This window comes from Neovison vison, chromosome 11 (assembly GCF_020171115.1).
Source record: "Neovison vison isolate M4711 chromosome 11, ASM_NN_V1, whole genome shotgun sequence".
NCBI lineage: Eukaryota > Metazoa > Chordata > Mammalia > Carnivora > Mustelidae > Neogale > Neogale vison.
The window spans coordinates 89,783,308-89,800,398 of record NC_058101.1 but is presented as its reverse complement, the minus strand read 5'-3'; the positions used below and the strand labels follow the sequence as shown (position 1 = coordinate 89,800,398).

At 37.6% G+C, this 17,091-nt stretch overlaps 1 protein-coding gene across 3 annotated transcripts in view; it reads right to left on the bottom strand.

Annotated features, from left to right (window-relative positions):
• Positions 1-292: 292 nt before the first annotated feature.
• Positions 293-17,091, bottom strand: part of PRDM5 (PR/SET domain 5) — a 218,565-nt gene continuing 201,766 nt past the window's right edge. For all 3 annotated transcript variants that reach the window (XM_044224091.1, XM_044224092.1, XM_044224093.1), the window contains 2 exons: positions 11,853-11,957; positions 293-1,526 (listed from right to left, as the gene is read on the bottom strand). In XM_044224091.1, the coding sequence (XP_044080026.1) occupies positions 1,362-1,526; positions 11,853-11,957 (270 nt within the window). In that variant the 3' untranslated portion in view covers positions 293-1,361. The remainder of the gene's footprint in view (positions 1,527-11,852; positions 11,958-17,091) is intronic.

The following is a 17,091-nucleotide window of genomic DNA, read 5'->3' as shown; positions in this document are numbered from 1 at the left end:
AACCTAGCCTTAAAACATTAGAACCAATTCCCTTAAAACTATACTTCCTCTTTAAGACTGAGTATTAAGTAGAAAAATTCATGATTTGGACTTCATTTTTATTTTCTTCTGGTTTTTGTATCCCTTCATGCTATTTTGACATCACTATTATATTTTATCAAACCTTCTCTCAAAACAAGTTGCTCATTGTATATTGCTCTCAAGTATGTTATTGAAATATAACCTAAAGGAAGAGATTAAGCTTCTTGCTTCAATTTCCCTTATGCATCAGTGATAATTTCAACCATAACAGTTGCCAGATTTGTATTTTTTATTCTGGATTCCTAATTATATAGGACAACTGTGGGTAATTCAAGAGTGTTTCAGAATCACATATTGCCAAGATTCTGGAAAATGTCTTTTGCAAAACAGAATGTTAATGCTCTGGGGACTCTATTATATCCACACCAACATGTTCTGAATGAGAAGGTAAAGGGCTAGGTTCATCATAACTAATACTGTAATGCCACTATGGGCTGACACTGTCAGTCAACAAATACTGAGAACCTACTTTGTTTCAATTTTTAGTTACATAGATTTGTATATTGTAAATTTCTAAAGATAACTGGTATAAACTCAGGAGGATCAGTTTGATATATATTTAAATGTACGGTCTTGTACAGATCTTATGAAAGTACTACAGACCATGAATGTCTGTATCTAAATGATTAGAGGAAATAATGTTAGAATAGTCTAAAATGAAAATAATTCAATAGATGCCTTAGTTCTTAAATATCTCTTTATTTTAAACTGAACTATTGTAGGGAGCTATAAATAAGATCAACTTTTGGTCTGTTCTTCAAAATAGCAAGTTTTATCATGTTATCATGCTTGATGCTTTAAAAACTCTTGACCTTATCCTCATCTGCAATGAAATATTTTGGTATATTAATTTCTTTCTGGCTAAATCAGTAGTAGCCAGTTGTAATAACCAGCGCGTGCACACACAAAGATGACAATAAAATAAAAAGGCCCAATAAAAAGTGTGTTAAGTGTGTTCCTTACAGAGAGGTGGCCCAGAAGGAAAGCCACGGCTCCCTTTTCCATTTTATAAAATAGAGCACAAGTAGTATTTTGCAAGGCTACAAACTTGTACCATTTTTTGGCAGAAGTAGGATATTCGTTCTTTATTTCTTTCTTCCTTTCTTTCCCTTTTCTTTCTTTTTTTTTCATAAGCATCTACAAACTCTAAAGATAGGCAAATAAGAACTATGAGACCAGTGAATTACTTTAAGCTACTTCTGCTATGCTAATCAGGTGACAGAAATCTGGGTTTCATATTAGGAGCCCTTCTAAATGGTTTAATTCCTTTACAGCTACCATTAGCTGTCAACTTCACCGTGGATATTGTCCATGTGCACTTTGAGGTAGTCATTCCTTGTAAACTTCTTATGACAAAACTGGCATTCTGCCAGTGGACGATTGGGATTGTGAGTCATCTTGTGTCGGATCAGCATTTTCTTTAGGCTAAAAGCCAAGTCACAAACCTAGAAAAGACCCAAAGATACCAATCATATTATGCTGAAAAACCTGAAGATATGCCAATTTATCATTTATACAATGTACATTATGCATCATCCTATTATCAAGTATGTACTGACGGGCACAAAAACAAAAATTGCTTGAAATAAATGGAATTTAACATACCAACTAAAGGGTAAAGAAAATTAATTATAGTTCCCAAAAGCTGTTTGCATTTAATGTGTGTGTCCTTTATACCCTAGCCACCCTCCCTCCCCCTCTGTTACTGTATTTAAATATGTCTCGAAATATAACTCCTTAGGAACAATGTTTTTCTTCTTGGAGTGTATTGACAATTTCATATTAACCATGTTAAACAAAAAGGCTAATGGCCCAGAGGGCATTGCTCCATATGACGTAAATAGCACAAGACATGTCTTACCAGTGATCCCTTCGATTTAGTCCCATTTATGAAGTAAAAGGTTAACATTGCTTTAAGCACCCTAACTGGAAGTTTTTTACCCACAGCTCTAATTCTTGATTTCTTATTACATACACTCATTTAACTAAGTCATCTAACATGTTTACTTCATATAAGCTCTGCCACATTGACCCCTGGCCCAACAGACATTAACATTCCAATAAAAATATTAAATTACCACAGAAGATGCAAGGTCTTCCTGTGTCAGTACTTTCCCACTTCTCCTGAGACAGCTTCCTCTTACCGATTCCTCAGGGAAGCCTATAGGATCTGTCTGTCAGAAGTCCTCTGTTAATTGCTTTCATAGTAGTTTTTACTTTTCCCTTTTAAGACTTATCCTGAATGTAATTACTTATTAGGTGATTTTTTTTTTAATCGCCTCCTTACTGGTCTAAGAAACATTAGGGTAAGAGTAGTCATTCCATAAATATTTGTTGACTTAAAGAAAGAAAGGTAGACAAGATGTTAGATAGATAGGTAGGTAAAAGTCTTATGAGCAATGTAAGTACATCAAAGGCTGTGGAATAATTCCAGAGATCGAAGAAGGTAACTATAGAGATTATTTTTTCAAGTAAAAGAAACTCTAAGTTTTCAAACGGCCTTACAAGTATAATCAAAATTTGTTATCATAAATAACATAGAATTATAATGTATCCCCTATTTTCTATCTCCCTGGTTCCTTCTCTAAGCCCCATGTAATGAACAATTAATGAACAATAGATACCAAATTCCTCACTGGCTTCCCAGTGAAAGTAGATTCGAAATAAATTCCTTACCATGGTGAAAAGGCACATCAATTTGCTCTCCAACTTCACTTGCATCCCTTCTTTCTCACGATGCTCCAGCTCCACATGCCTTCTTACCTAATACTCAGACTCAGTTCCTTCCTACAGGCCATGATTTATACTGTTCCTGAGCCTGGAATGTTCTCTTCCCTGTGGCTGACTCCTTCTCATCTTTAAGGTTACTTAGAGTTACTTTCTCAGAGAATCTTCCTTAAATATTCTTTTATGCCTCACCCTTCTCCTTTTTATTTACCTATTTATTTATTTTTAAAAGATTTTATTTATTTATTTGACAGACAGATCACAAGTAGGCAGAGAGGCAGACAGAGAGAGAGAGAAGGAAGCAGACTCCCTGCAGAGCAGAGAGCTCAATATGGGGCTCGATCCCAGAACCCTGAGATCATGACCTGAGCCGAAGGCAAAGGCTTTAACCCACTGAGCCACCCAGGCGCCCGCCCTTCTCCTTTTTAAAATTGTTCTCAGTCTTTATCATAGAATGCAATTAGGTATTTATTCAGGTTTATTTGTTCAATGTCTATACCCCACAGGAATGTGAGTTCTGTGAGCAGAGGGGACATAGTGTCTAGTTCACTGTCTCAATTCAATGTTTGGCACAGGGACTAGGTTGAAGGGCTAACATCAGCTTTCATTATGTGCCAGGAACTACTCTTTGCAATTTATAAACACTAACTTGTGATAGCCTCACCTCACCCTTTTAGGCAGATATTAGTACTATGAACCTCATTTTACAGAAGGAAACTGACACAGTCACTTCAGTGTCTCAAGCTGGTTACCCAAGGTCACAGAACTAGGAAGTGGTTTCCAGGATTTAAACCCACGCAGTCTGGGTTCAGAGTTTTTACAACCCCAAGGACAGACTATTATTAAAGGCTCGAACTTCAAACAAAGATATGTGAGCTGACTGTACTTTTTCCATTTGCCTGGCTGACACCATTTTTAAGAAATAAAAACCTCTTTGAAAAAATAAAGGAGGTTCTCGGTTCAGCCCACCAGTGTATTGTGAGGGATATAAGTCAAGTTCACTTACATGGTCACCATGGGAAAATTACAATAGCAGCAAGCTGAAAAAATGGAAAGGAAGTTGAGCAAGATCCTGAAGTCATTGATAACGGCTCTGAATTAAGGAATCCTAGAAGCTCCACATAGGAGCTGTGATGAGAACAACCCAATGGATTTTTGAATGAGGGCCAGGTAGAGGATTAAGTATCAGCAGAGAGTAGCTGATGTCACAGTTGTGAAAGTGACTACCTACACATTAAAAGCTATGTTTTCATGAACTAAGAGACTTCAAACTGATGTTCTGTATAAATCAAATGCAAGGACATTCATGGTCATTTTAAAATTATGGGAAAGCATGAAAGAATTCAAATAGTGCAAAAGGAATGCTTCCTTTTCTTTATTTCCACTTTAAGTTCTTAGCCAACCCATCCACCTACTCCAAATTAGTTTTAATTCACCTGTCAAAGAAGAGGAAAATGTTTTTTCTTTCTCTAGGCTGGCAATAAACTGATTTTGTTTTAAAATGAAGTGAAACAACACATTTATCAAAGTACCTTGAGAGATAATATTAGAATTCTATACAAACATCTTCAGTTAATGTTTATCAATAACATAAATGTTCCCTGCCACTTCAGTTAGAAACAGAATGACAGAGAGTACTCTGTCCTGCCCTGTGGAATCCATAGTCTTTTTTTTTTTTTAAAGATTTTATTTATTTATTTGACAGAGAGAGATCACAAGTAGGCAGAGAGGCAGGCAGAGAGAGAGAGAGAGAGAGAGAGAAGGAAGCAGGCTCTCCACTGAGCAGAGAGCCTGATGTGGGACTCGATCCCAGAACCCTGAGATCATGACCTGAGCCGAAGGCAGAGGCTTAACCCACTGAGCCACCCAGGTGCCCTGGAATCCATAGTCTTAAAGAGAATATTTTTTGATGCCATGAACATATCACTAGGAGAAGGAACAGAAGAGAGGATAATCAAGTCTTCCTGGATGTATGGATGCTGTCATGTTGTAAGGTAGGGAATGATATCCCAGGGAGAAGGAAGAGAACATGCAAAGGTACAGGGGTATAAGAAGCAAGGCCTAGGTGCAGAGGTGAAAACATTACACTAAGGCTGAAGAAATAGATTATTGGAGCAACACATTGACATAAATAAGTAAGAGAAAAAAACCTGAAAAAGAAGTTCGAGTTGAAGGCTGGAGCCAAACTCTGGAGATCCTGGTAATCATAATAAGACACTGGAAAGATCTTCTCCAAGTTGTGGGGATTCATTAAAGGATTCTGAATGAAGACTAAAACGAAAATACCATTTAGTACTAAGCTCAGAGTATGACACTGGAGTTAGCACGGCCAGTACTATGATTCTACTCTAAGCCAGAAATTACTTGGATATCAACTAAGATAGCACTTACTGTTTCATTGATTCATGCTTTTACTAAATGTTTCTTTATATACCAGGCAATGTTCTAGGCCTGGGGACATGACAATGAACAAGAAAGAAAAAAGCTCTTTTGTCATAGAACTTACATAATAGATGATAAAAAATTAAACCAACAAATATAAAATATTTCAGTAGATGTAAGTGTCATGAAGGCGAAGAAGAATATGGTGTAAGGGTTAATCCACTGAGCCACTCAGGCGCCCCGTGAATATGGTGTAAGGGTTAAGAAAGTAATGGAAATTAGGAAGAGAAGAATTTTAGCAGAGAATTGAAATAAGTACAGGAGAAGGTTATAAAGATACCCCAGAAGGGTATCCCAGTCCAGGGAAGGAGCCAGAAAGAAAGAAAGAAAGAAAGAAAGAAAGAGGCCCACTTCATTGAAATATACTTAGTGTGTCTGAAAAACAGCAAGGAAGTGATGTGGCCAGAGTAAGGTGGATGGTGGTGGTGAAGTCAGAGGGGTAGGGGCAGAAGGGTGGGGGTACAGATCTGTAGGGACTTTCAGACCGTGGTAGAACTTCGGTTTTTACTCTAAATGGGAAGGACAGTCATTGGAGGGTTTGAGCGAAGGAGTGAAATATAATACATATGCAATCTATATCTAAAATATATAAAATGTGAATCAGGTTCTAGAAAGATCACTCTGTGTGGCAAGCTTAGGACAGACTGGGAGGAGCAAAGATCAAAGACAGATAAAATAAGGAACAACTCCATTACTGTAGGGGACTAAGATGTAGCTGGGGAGATGTCAAAAGTGTTCCGATTCTCAACTTATTTTAAATGTACAGCCAATCGGATTTGCTAGTGGATTGGAGGTCAAAGGTGAGAAAAAGAGGAGTGAAAGTGGCAATGAAAATTTAAAGAAGATAATAAGTTTGAGAAATATATAGAAGGAAAGATTGTCAGGAGTTGCTGGGACTGAATGGGAGAGCTAGTTGGGTTTGGGTCCTAGAATCCTGAGTTGGCCAGTTATAAGTGGTAGCGAAGAGATAGATCGCTCAACTTAAGTGAGCCTCATTTGCTTCGCAGAGGTGGAAATAACACCTGGGTACTTCTGGGGTACAGGGCAGATCAGTAAGAATATATATATATATAAACTAGATCACTGTGTCTTTCTCACAATAGAAGCTCAACTAGATGATGCTATTGGTCACGGCTTAGGGAAAAAAATGTCTGGCACAAGCCTCAGAGCTTTGGTTTGGGTTAAATGGAGATGGTGGGACCCTCAGAAAGACGTACAGGTAAAGAGAACATGTTGAGTAGCTGAGAAGGCTGGGGAGATACTGATTTCAGTCTGGAATATAGGAGAGATGTCTTCCAGGCAGCTTCAAAGTATCTGCCTAGAGTTCAGAAGAGAAACCCAGGCAGGGAAAGAGAGATTTGGAAGTCCTCACCCTAGGGATAGTAGCAAAGATACCTGAAGCTCAATACCTGTGGCACTTTGGGGTTGCTGCACGACATGGAATCTAAGCCCCTTAGATACCACGACATGGCATCTAAGGGGCTAGTGTTGATGAGTGAAGTGGCTTTTGAGCAATATTATAAAGAACTGAGGTCAACATATATCAGCTTTTTTCTTTATAGTTTTGCTCAAATGCCACTCAAATGTCCTACATGTGTGTGTTTGTAAATCCTAGTCAGGAAGTGTGAACAAAAAATAAAGAGGACTTTCCAGGAGGAGGAAGTGGTGCATGATACCACATGGGACAAGGGACAGAGATGCAGAACAGCGTCACTGCTTCAGAAGACTCAGAGTTCATACAAATAAAATGCAGACTACTGACAGATAAGAGATTATTAAAATTTTAGTAATAATGATGAAGTCCCAGAATCTAGGTCAGGTTTGATGGGGTGAGGTTCGGAGCCAAAGGCTCAGAAAAAATTCTTAAGATGTCTCTGGTGCAAAAAGGTGGTTTATTAAAGCAGGGGGACAGGACCCATGGGCAGGCAGAGATGCAGCTGCCCCGGGTTGTGAGGGATGGCAGGTTATGTACCCTGTGGTTGGGAGAAGGTGAGGGGAAGGAAGGTTTCAACGGAGTTTTCTTTTTTTTTTTTTTTTTTTTAAAGATTTTATTTATTTATTTGTCAGAGAGAGAGGGAGAGAGAGCGAGCACAGGCAGACAGAGGGGCAGGCAGAGGCAGAGGGAGAAGCAGGCTCCCTGCCGAGCAAGGAGCCCGATGTGGGACTCGATCCCAGGATGCTGGGATCATGACCTGAGCCGAAGGCAGCTGCTTAACCAACTGAGCCACCCAGGCGTCCCATCAACAGAGTTTTCATATGCTAAAGAGGGCCAAAAAGGTGCCAGGATATCTGAGGCTTACCGGAGGCTTGATCAATGTTGTCTTTAGGCCAGTCATTAACATCAAGATAGCTGGGAGATTTTTGGTGGGATGTCACAATCCTGCTATCAAGCGTCTTTGTTAGTGAGATTTAGGTTTAGAAGACATTTAACTATATTTACATTTCCTTCTACCTCAGCTTCCTTCAGTTATGTTTATCGTGGGGAGGGAGACCTAAGGGCTTGAGGCACTGAGATATTTGCCTCTGGAAATTGTGCTATTGATAAGGTAACTTCTTTGTAGATCTCTAGGACATTTGTAAACCAAGGGAGACTCCTGTGTTGCAGGATTGTGATCTCTGCCAGTTAATGCTACACATATTACCGAGGGGGAGCGGATGGAAAGGGAGTACAAGGTGCCAGCTTTTGCTTTGTCTTCAGCCAGCCTCCTGCTCCCTCATCAATAAGAACTGACAAAAACCAGAATAACTTTTCAGTCAAGTAAGAAGGTGGATTTTACCCTATGGGTTGTGAGACACTGTCACAAAAAAGCGCAGGATTAGGTTTACTTTGAGACAATCACACTGGGACATAAAAAGGATTTTAAGAGAATACTATGAACTGTATGCCAACAAGTTAGATGAAATGAACAAGTTCCTAGAAGAACACAAATAATCAAAACTGATTCCAGAAACAGAAAAACTCCCAGAGACCAGTAACAAGTAGAGATTATATAAAAAAACAAATAAACAAGCAAACAAACAAACAAAAAAACAACCAACCCACCCAACAAGAAAAAAACTTCCCAAAAAAGAAAAGTCTAGAACCAGAGAGTTTCACAGATAAATTCCTCCAAAAATATAAAGATTGATTAACAATAATCCCCTCAAATTCTCCCAAATAACAAAGAAGAGGGAATACTTCCTAATTTATTCTGAGGCCAGCATTACCTTAATATCACAGCCAGGCAAAAATATTACAAGAAAAGAAAACTATAGGCCAATATCCCTTTTGAATATAGAGGCAAAAATCTTCAAACAAACAAACAACAAAAAAAACAAAAACTCTAACAGGCCATATTCAAAGTCATGACCAAACAGATTTATCCAGACTGCAACAGTTGATCAACATAAGAAAATCAAACAATGTAATACACTGCTTTAACAATACAAAAGATTAAAAAAATTATCATCTCCATTGATGAAGGAAAGCCTTTGACAAAATCCAACATCCTGTCTTGATAAAAATATTGACAACTAGGAAAGAAGGGAGCTTCTTCAACATAGTAAAGGGCATTTATAAAAAATTCACAGCTAACATCACATTGAATGATGAAAAACTAGAAACTAATGCAAAAGAATGGACCCCTACTTCACACTACATTCAAAAAGCAAATAGATCAAAAACCTAAATGTAACAGTTAAACTATCAAACTTAGAAAGAAACAGGAGAGTAAATCTTCATGACCTTGAAATTGACAAGTATTAGATCTGTCACTAAAAGCATGTTGAGGAAAAGGAAAAAAAAAACACCAAAAAAGTGTGTTAAAAGTAAGCATCCAAAAAAGCAAGTAAATTGGATTTCAACATTGAAAAAAATTTTTTTAAGATTTTTTTTTTTTAAAGTGATCTCTGCATCCAACGTAGGGCTCAAACTTACAACCGCCAAATAAAGAGTTGCACGCTCTACAAACTGAGCCAGCTAGGCACCCCAAACATTGAAAAGTTTTGTGCATCAAAGGATATTATTAAAAAAGTGAAAGGTAACGTATCTAGAAAATGCAAAGAACACTTACACTCAGCAACAAAAAGACAAGTAACAAAATTTTAAAATGGGAAGACTTGAATAGATCTTTCTCCAGAGAAGATACAAATGCCAACAAACAAGTATATAGAAAGATGCTCAATATTATTAATCCTTTAGGAACTTTAAATCAAAGCCACAATGAGATATCACTTCACATGCCCTAAGGAGGCTAGAATTTAAAAAAACAGAAAACTACAAGCGTTGACAAAGATGTGGAAAAACTGGTATTCTCAGGCATTGCTAATGGGAATATAAAATGGCGTAGCTACTATGAAAAACAATACAGAAGTTCCTTGAAAAATCGAACAGAATCACCTTTTGACACAGCAATTCTACTCCTAGGTATGTGGCCCAGAGGATTTAAAACTGGTACTTAAATATCTGTAGGCACATGTTCGTCTCAGAGCAATTCACAACAGCCAAAAAGGAGAAACAACCCAAATGCATCAATTATGAATAAACAAATTGTGGTATATACATACAATGGAATATCATTCAGGGAGTGATGTACTGTTACAAGCTACAAAGTAGATAAACCCTGAAAACATTATGTTAAGTAAAAGAAGTCAGTCACCAAGGTCACATCCTATATGGTTCACTTACATGAAATATCCATAACAGGTCATCTATTGAAATGAAAGAAGATTGGTATTTGTCAGGGTCTGTGGAGAGTAGGGAATATCTCCTTAGTGGCTAGGGAATTTTATTTGGGGACATTGATGTCTGGGCACGAGATAGAGGTGATGGTGGCACAACATTGTTAATGTACTCAATGCCAATGAGTTGTTCACTTTAAAATTATTGATTTTATGTTATGTGAATTTTATCTCAATTTAAAAACATTACGTTGGTGGGGGGAGAACACAGGGAGGGTGCAGGCTATGCACTGCTAGTGGGACTGGAAACTGAGAGGAAGTAATAGATTTGAGTGTTAATTAGGAAAAAGAAAGACGGGGAATGGGTGAGAAAGGATGACTTCTATCCAAAATGAGTAGGTTAAGAGGGTAATAAGCTTTTGGAACAAAGACAGCCTCTACTGAGCAGGCTGTATTTCAGGGAGGTTCTGGAGGCCCTCAATCTCTATTCAGTGGACCAGTTTGAGCCACAAATAAGAACCAGAGACTTTTGAAAAAAGGATAGAAATAGATGAGATAGAAGTAAATTGAAAAAAATAATGCTTGTAACATTACAGTTTTTTTTTTGTTTTGTTTTGTTTTGTTTTTTTAGTAACATCATGGTCCCATTTACCTTAGGAAGTAGTTGACAAAAATATTGAGCATAAAATGAAAGTTGAGTTGAATGTGATGGTAGGAAGGTATCTGTATATAGTTAATATTTAATTTCTATGCCCCATCAGTTATTTGTATAGCTGTAGAATTAAGTAATCTAAACAGGTTTTGCCTATATGAAAATGTTTCCAATAAAAGCACTAATGAATTAAACCAACTGAAATTATAAAGCTGGGGCTGTACCTCTGGTTCAGGATAGAGCTACATGTGTACATTTCCTTCTTTGCAAGTACTTCTTGCCTTAAAGAAGTTCACTGTTCATACAGGTATTTTTATGAGTAGGCCCACTGGGAGTACATTGTTGCCTTAACCTTACCACCAAAGTTTCATGGATGGACAAGGAAAACATCTTGCGTTTGTGAGCTTCCATTCATGTGGACTGCTTACACCATACTTGATCCGTTGGGATATGCCAATGGGACGAACTCCTCGAGTTTCCCTCCACATTTAAAGAGAATTCTCTACTGTGCAATTTCACACACTACAACTTTAATATTCCTTCTTCTACTGAGGTACATTAATGCTTTCTTGCTATTTTTGTGTTAAAAGTAAGCATCCAAGTGTTTTCCCTAAAGCCTGTATCAATCTTCTGTCGGCTGTCAATCTTATACAGAACTGTGACACTGTTTATTGAGAAACCAATATTTTCCCTTAATTAGTTAACACTCAGATTAATTTTACTGACGGTGGTAGTATTTTTCCTTTCATAAATTGTGTAAACAACTGTGTTTATAATTTCATTTCAATTCAAATGTCATTAGCAGAAAATCTAAACAATTAGCAATATTATTGAAACAAGGGAGTTTGTTCATGTTTTAGAAATTGATGGTTAGGCTATAATGAAATAAATAGTATCTATAACCAGTTGAATCTCTGATTTAAGTATCATGAACCTACCAAAGCTCTGGGTAGACACATGAAAGCTGCCTTGAATCATCACACACTTATATCTTGAAAGAACAACTCAATTGCATTAAAAAAGAATGCAAGCATGCCTTAAAGAAAATCAGAGTTTATTTGCTGCCAGTAAACTAGGATGAACAAAACGACCACATAGTGGTTACATGGATTATGCAATCAAAACACACCAGCAGCACAAGATCTCAACAGAAAGACCAGCCTGCAAAACATACACACACACACTCATACATACACACATCATGCGCAGACACACACACACACACACACACCTCTTCCAGCACATCTGTTACTGGAGGACACTGGGGAAAGAAAAGAGAAACCAAACTCACGTCACACTGAAAAGGCTTTTCTCCAGTGTGCGTCCTCTTGTGCTCATCCAGGCCTCGCTTCTGGCTGAAGGCTTTGCTGCACTCTGAGCACTTGTATGGCTTCTCCTGCAGTCAATGGAAAGAGATCACCATGAATCTGAGTGAACTTAGAGCCTTCCCTACTAAGGTAAGCTGGCGGTGGGGTGGTATTTTATCTAGTTCTGTAGGGTGCCACAGCAAATCCAGAGGGGTACCATGAGTTATTTTAAATGCTCATGAGGAACAGCACTGCTCCACCTCTGCTGGACAAACCGAACTACTTGCTCATGGCAGTTCACAGTTCCAGCATGAGACTGTAGGACATTTCTTTTAATTACATCATACCTTTGCAAGGCTGGGTTCTCAATGGTTGACATGATCTAACTACTAAAACAACTGAACTCTTAGATTTTCTTCTGGTTTGGTGGGCCGCAAAATTTCACTGAGATACTAAGGGTGTCATGGACCAAGAGATTTTGTGACCCCTAAACTAGATGGTGCAAACTGTTCACTATCTCAGAGGCATACCCGGGAATGAAAACTTCAGGACAACACTGTCATCAGATTTTGGGGGTAAGGTTAAGAAGATGTGAGATATCTATCTATCTATCTATCTATTGCAGCCATCAAAAAATGAAATCTTGCCATTTGCAATGATGCAGATGGAACTAGAGGGCATTATGGTAAGTGAAATCAGTCAATAAGAGAAAAGACAATTATCACATGACCTCACGGATATCAGGAATTTGAGAAACAAGACAGAGGATCATAGGGAAAAGGAGGGAAAAACGAAACAAGACAAAACCAGAGGGGGACAAACCATAAAAGACTCTTAATCTCAGGATTCCCCTATATTTTCTTACATGTTTTAGATTGATGATTTCCCCCCCTGTATTATCAGAGAAGTTACGAGCACTATTTCTCTTAGTGGTTATCCTTAACAATTCTACCATATACATTTAACACAATTTAAAATTTATCCTACTGAATAACAAGTCCTGAAGAATGCTCCTGTCTTACATGTTACATGTACCAGTATTTTATTGGTGTCTTGATTTTTAATCCTGATACGGAATCATTATTACTTACATACCAATGTGGTTTAGATTTATATATGCTTAACAATTTCTTCACTTCTCATCCGTTCTTATCTGACTTTGAGAGGATCTGATGATGGTAAATTCTGTTTTTATTGGATTGAAAATGACTTTATTTCTCATCTGCTATTAAATGAAAGTCTAGAAATCCAATTAGATGAATAACAGACACTATTTTTCATGTCCCTTAACCATTTCATCTCTTTGTACTGTGCCATATGTAATTTCCTTAGATTTAGTTGATCAATTATCTTTAGGTATGAATAACTTGTTAATAGTTTCATTTGAGTTTTTAATTTATATTATGTTTTAAACTTTTGTAAATTATTTTATTCTTTTCAATTATGCTTAATTTTTGACAAAATCTTATTTTTTACTCATGTTTGCTTATGTCTATTTCAAAATATTCTAGACATTTGTATAATTTGCCTCAACTGATAAATCATTATCTTAAGTTTTTTGGAAATTTAATTCTGCTATTTGTGGTTTCTCCTGTCTCCTGCTCACGGCTCTTGTTTCCTTGGGTGTTTTTGGAATTTGGAATCATGGGCTCATGTTTGGTAGTCTTTATCTGTTAAAATTCTGTGACCCCCTAGGTTGAGGGTAAGTCCCTCCAGAGAGCATTTGTGTTTGCTTCTGCCAGGCATTCTGGGATGCTATCAATCAAAGACCATTTTAAGTTTATTTCTTGCCTTAGGGTTTTCTGGTCAGGGAAGCATTTTAAGTCTGAACTCTAAACACACTTAAGGGAAAGACTGTGGTTACAAACTCTAAGGAGAACTCTTTCTCTAGCCAGCAATTACTCTGAGACAATTAAATGTACAAAGCACCTCCATTTGCCAAGGTAGATTATTTCCAGTTCCTGATTTCATTTTGAGTATCATTTTCCTAGATCCCAGCACTGTGGTGGGATGTGGTTCCATCTCGCCCTATAACCTAAGCCCAGAGCTTGCTTCCTTTTCCATCACCATTAAAAACAGAAACTTGAGTTTACAAATACAGGCAAACACCCCGAAGGTGTTCTCATTCTCAACTCACCTTATCACTCTGGCATATAGCTGCAGTTTGCTTTGTTGGATCCTAGGGTTTACTGCTACCTCCCCACCACACACACAAGTTCAGATATTTGCTATTTGCTTTAATATATCCAGCAAGGATAGGTGTTTTATATAGGGCCTCTATATTTCAAACAACTGTTCAAAGTTAACAGAAAAACTACATTTTCTTGGCAATCCAAAAAATATGTTTACTGCTTTTTTCATCTAGTCTAAATCAACACAATCTCTTTTCACATATTGCAAAGTTTTTGGTGCCTATTATTTCTTCAAATATTGCCCAGGGTTTTTTGTTTTTGTTTTTGTTTTTGTTTTAAGAAAAACTTGAAAATGTAACTGTAAGTATTTAAATCAGAAACTTCCTGGAGTTCCTGGGACTTGTATTCTATCCAAACATTTTACTTAAACTTATATTTTAAAAAAACATAATAAAGATATATCAATATGATGTATATGAAAAGAAAAAAAAGGAAAGGTCTTCTCCCTACCCACAATTTACCCACAGAACAAGATCTTGTAAAGAAGTAAGAGGCACATCACTGTGGCAACTGCAATGACAGGTAAGTAGCTGTCAGAAAACAACCCAAGACAAGACCAATTATCAGGATGACATCCTAAGAGAGTGACGGGAAGTTTCCAGGAGAAAAACGCAGGTCTGAGCATCACTGATTAAGAACATTCTTCTCATTCATTCCTAAATTTCCTCTTAGCAGGTACTGTGTGGGTAAGCACCCTACAGTGCCCCATTGGTGCTGAAAAAGTTCTGAGCCAGCATATGGAGATTCTGGCAAGACAAGGGTTTTGCAGTTATCACGAGTTTTCAAAAACTCAAATGTGATATTACGCATTGGCTCGGATTGAATAAGTAACACTTTACACACACACACACACACACACACACTCACCCCCTCATATATTAGTATTTTTCAAATTGGTCTTTGTCAAATAATCACTGTTGATTATTTTAATACACTTTATTTACAAATGCCACTGAAATTATATTACCTTCACTTATTATTCATTTTCACCTATAAAAGAACAATCATGTGTTTCTATGTGTGTGTTGGCAGGGAGGTGGAGTTGAAATTTATAATGTTAGGTTCCTCCAATTTAAAAAAATGAGAATTATAGTTGGAAAAGGGACCCATTTGATGAAGTAGTTCTGGGTCTGCCTGGATTCACTCTTTTCCACCAGTAACCATTTGAAGCCAAAGATTCCCTGGGATTTTGTCCTAAGATTATTAGCTCACAAAGGACTTTGTAATCACACTTATACGTCAGTCTAGAAAGAAAGGTTCTCTAAGTCCTTAGGCCGTAGCAAGTATAGTAGGAAGAACCCATGATTGCCTTTCATATGTCTGTCCATCTCCTTTATCCCCAAGTCTTAAACAATCTGTAGTTTTCCTGAAGATAGTACAAGGAAAGTTATAATTCCCTGACAGATTTGGCTAGAATGCCATGTACCGCTTCTTGGAAAGAACTTTAATGCTCACCCTTGAAAACATTCCTTTTTTTTTTTTAAAGATTTTACTTATTTATTTAGAAAGATAGAGAGCACGTGTGCCTGCAAGTGTGTGAGAGCAAGTGGGAGGAGGGGCAGAGGGAGAGAGAATCACAAGCAGACTCTGTGCTGAGCATTTGAACCTGATGCAGGGCTCAGTCCCACAAACCTGACATCATGACCTGAACTGAAATTAAGAGTCAGACACTTAACCAACTGAGCTACTCAGGCATTCCTGAAAAGATTCCAATTTACAGAGAATGGTACCAAAGCAAGTGTGAGGGAATTCCTGACCCAGTAACCAGCATTTATACCAAAGGCAGAGCCGGATGATCACAGGTCACTCATCTCAAATTTAAGAAAACCAAATGAACAGAAATAGGAAGAAAAAAAAAGTGCATTTTATTTTTCAGAAAAAGAGAAGCAAAACAAAACCCTCATCCCCCTTCTTTATTAATTTCTTCCCAATTATTCCTAGTCTGCCATATGAAAGAAATACCACCTCTCCTACGGTAAATGTAGTTGGGCACAGAGAGTAAGCTGAGTGGTACAAAGACACCTAAATCTGTTCTTCTTCTCTTTTTCTCTGGGAATTGTGAAAAAAATCTATGTCACCTCTAGGGCATTCCTAAATATTCCTACCTCTAACTTCTCAGTCTAGAAGAATCCACGCTTGTGTGCAAGGAAGGAAGAGAACTTCAGTCTCTAATCTTCGCTGTCCGCCCTTACTATAAGGTTCACTAAGGATGACAGGGACTAGACAGCTACGTAGGGGTTGATGCAGCAAGAGACCATGTGACACAGAAAGCTTAAGAAACCTTTGAGTTCTTATAGTCAGGTTAGGCAGCAGAGGTACCCACCACCTTCTCAAGTACACACTGTTCCACAGTCTACAGGCTGGTGTGGCTGAAGTGTTTAAGCAAGTTTGGATACCAATGGACTTCCAAAGGCCCCGTCGCTCCTCCCCCACGAAGAACCCATACACTAGCAGCATTTAACATTAACCATCTCCTAACTCCACTAGTTCTCTTCCTCCATCTCTCCCTCCATTACAAAAATCTTTAATACGGGCACAAAATCTGATTCAATAAAATATCACGGAAATTGTAACACTATTTCTGAGGGGAATATGTAGTATAAATTACATATTTTAACTCATTAGCTGGATTTAACCGGAGACAAAATGATTAGGTCCTTGATTAGTTCTGTTTCTGAATGATTACACAGTTTAACTGACAAATAGCTTGTCCTTTGTCATCATAACTGGGGAATCATTACTAAACGGAGGCAATCTATTTGTCAGTTAAACTGTGTAATCTGTCAAAAGCAGAATTAATCAGTAGTCTAATCAGTTCTCTTTAATCAAACAGCATTTGGCAGAATTCATTCAGAAGGTAAGATTTATAGAGCTCTACACCTTGTACCTTGTTATGTAGCTAATAATAAGTCCTATTTTTGTATTGCTAATGACCATCCATATAAAAAAATAACTTCAAATGTTATCTTTTTTCCCAACATGAACTGAATTAATAAATCTCAGAACCATTTTAGAAACAAAGTCACATTTT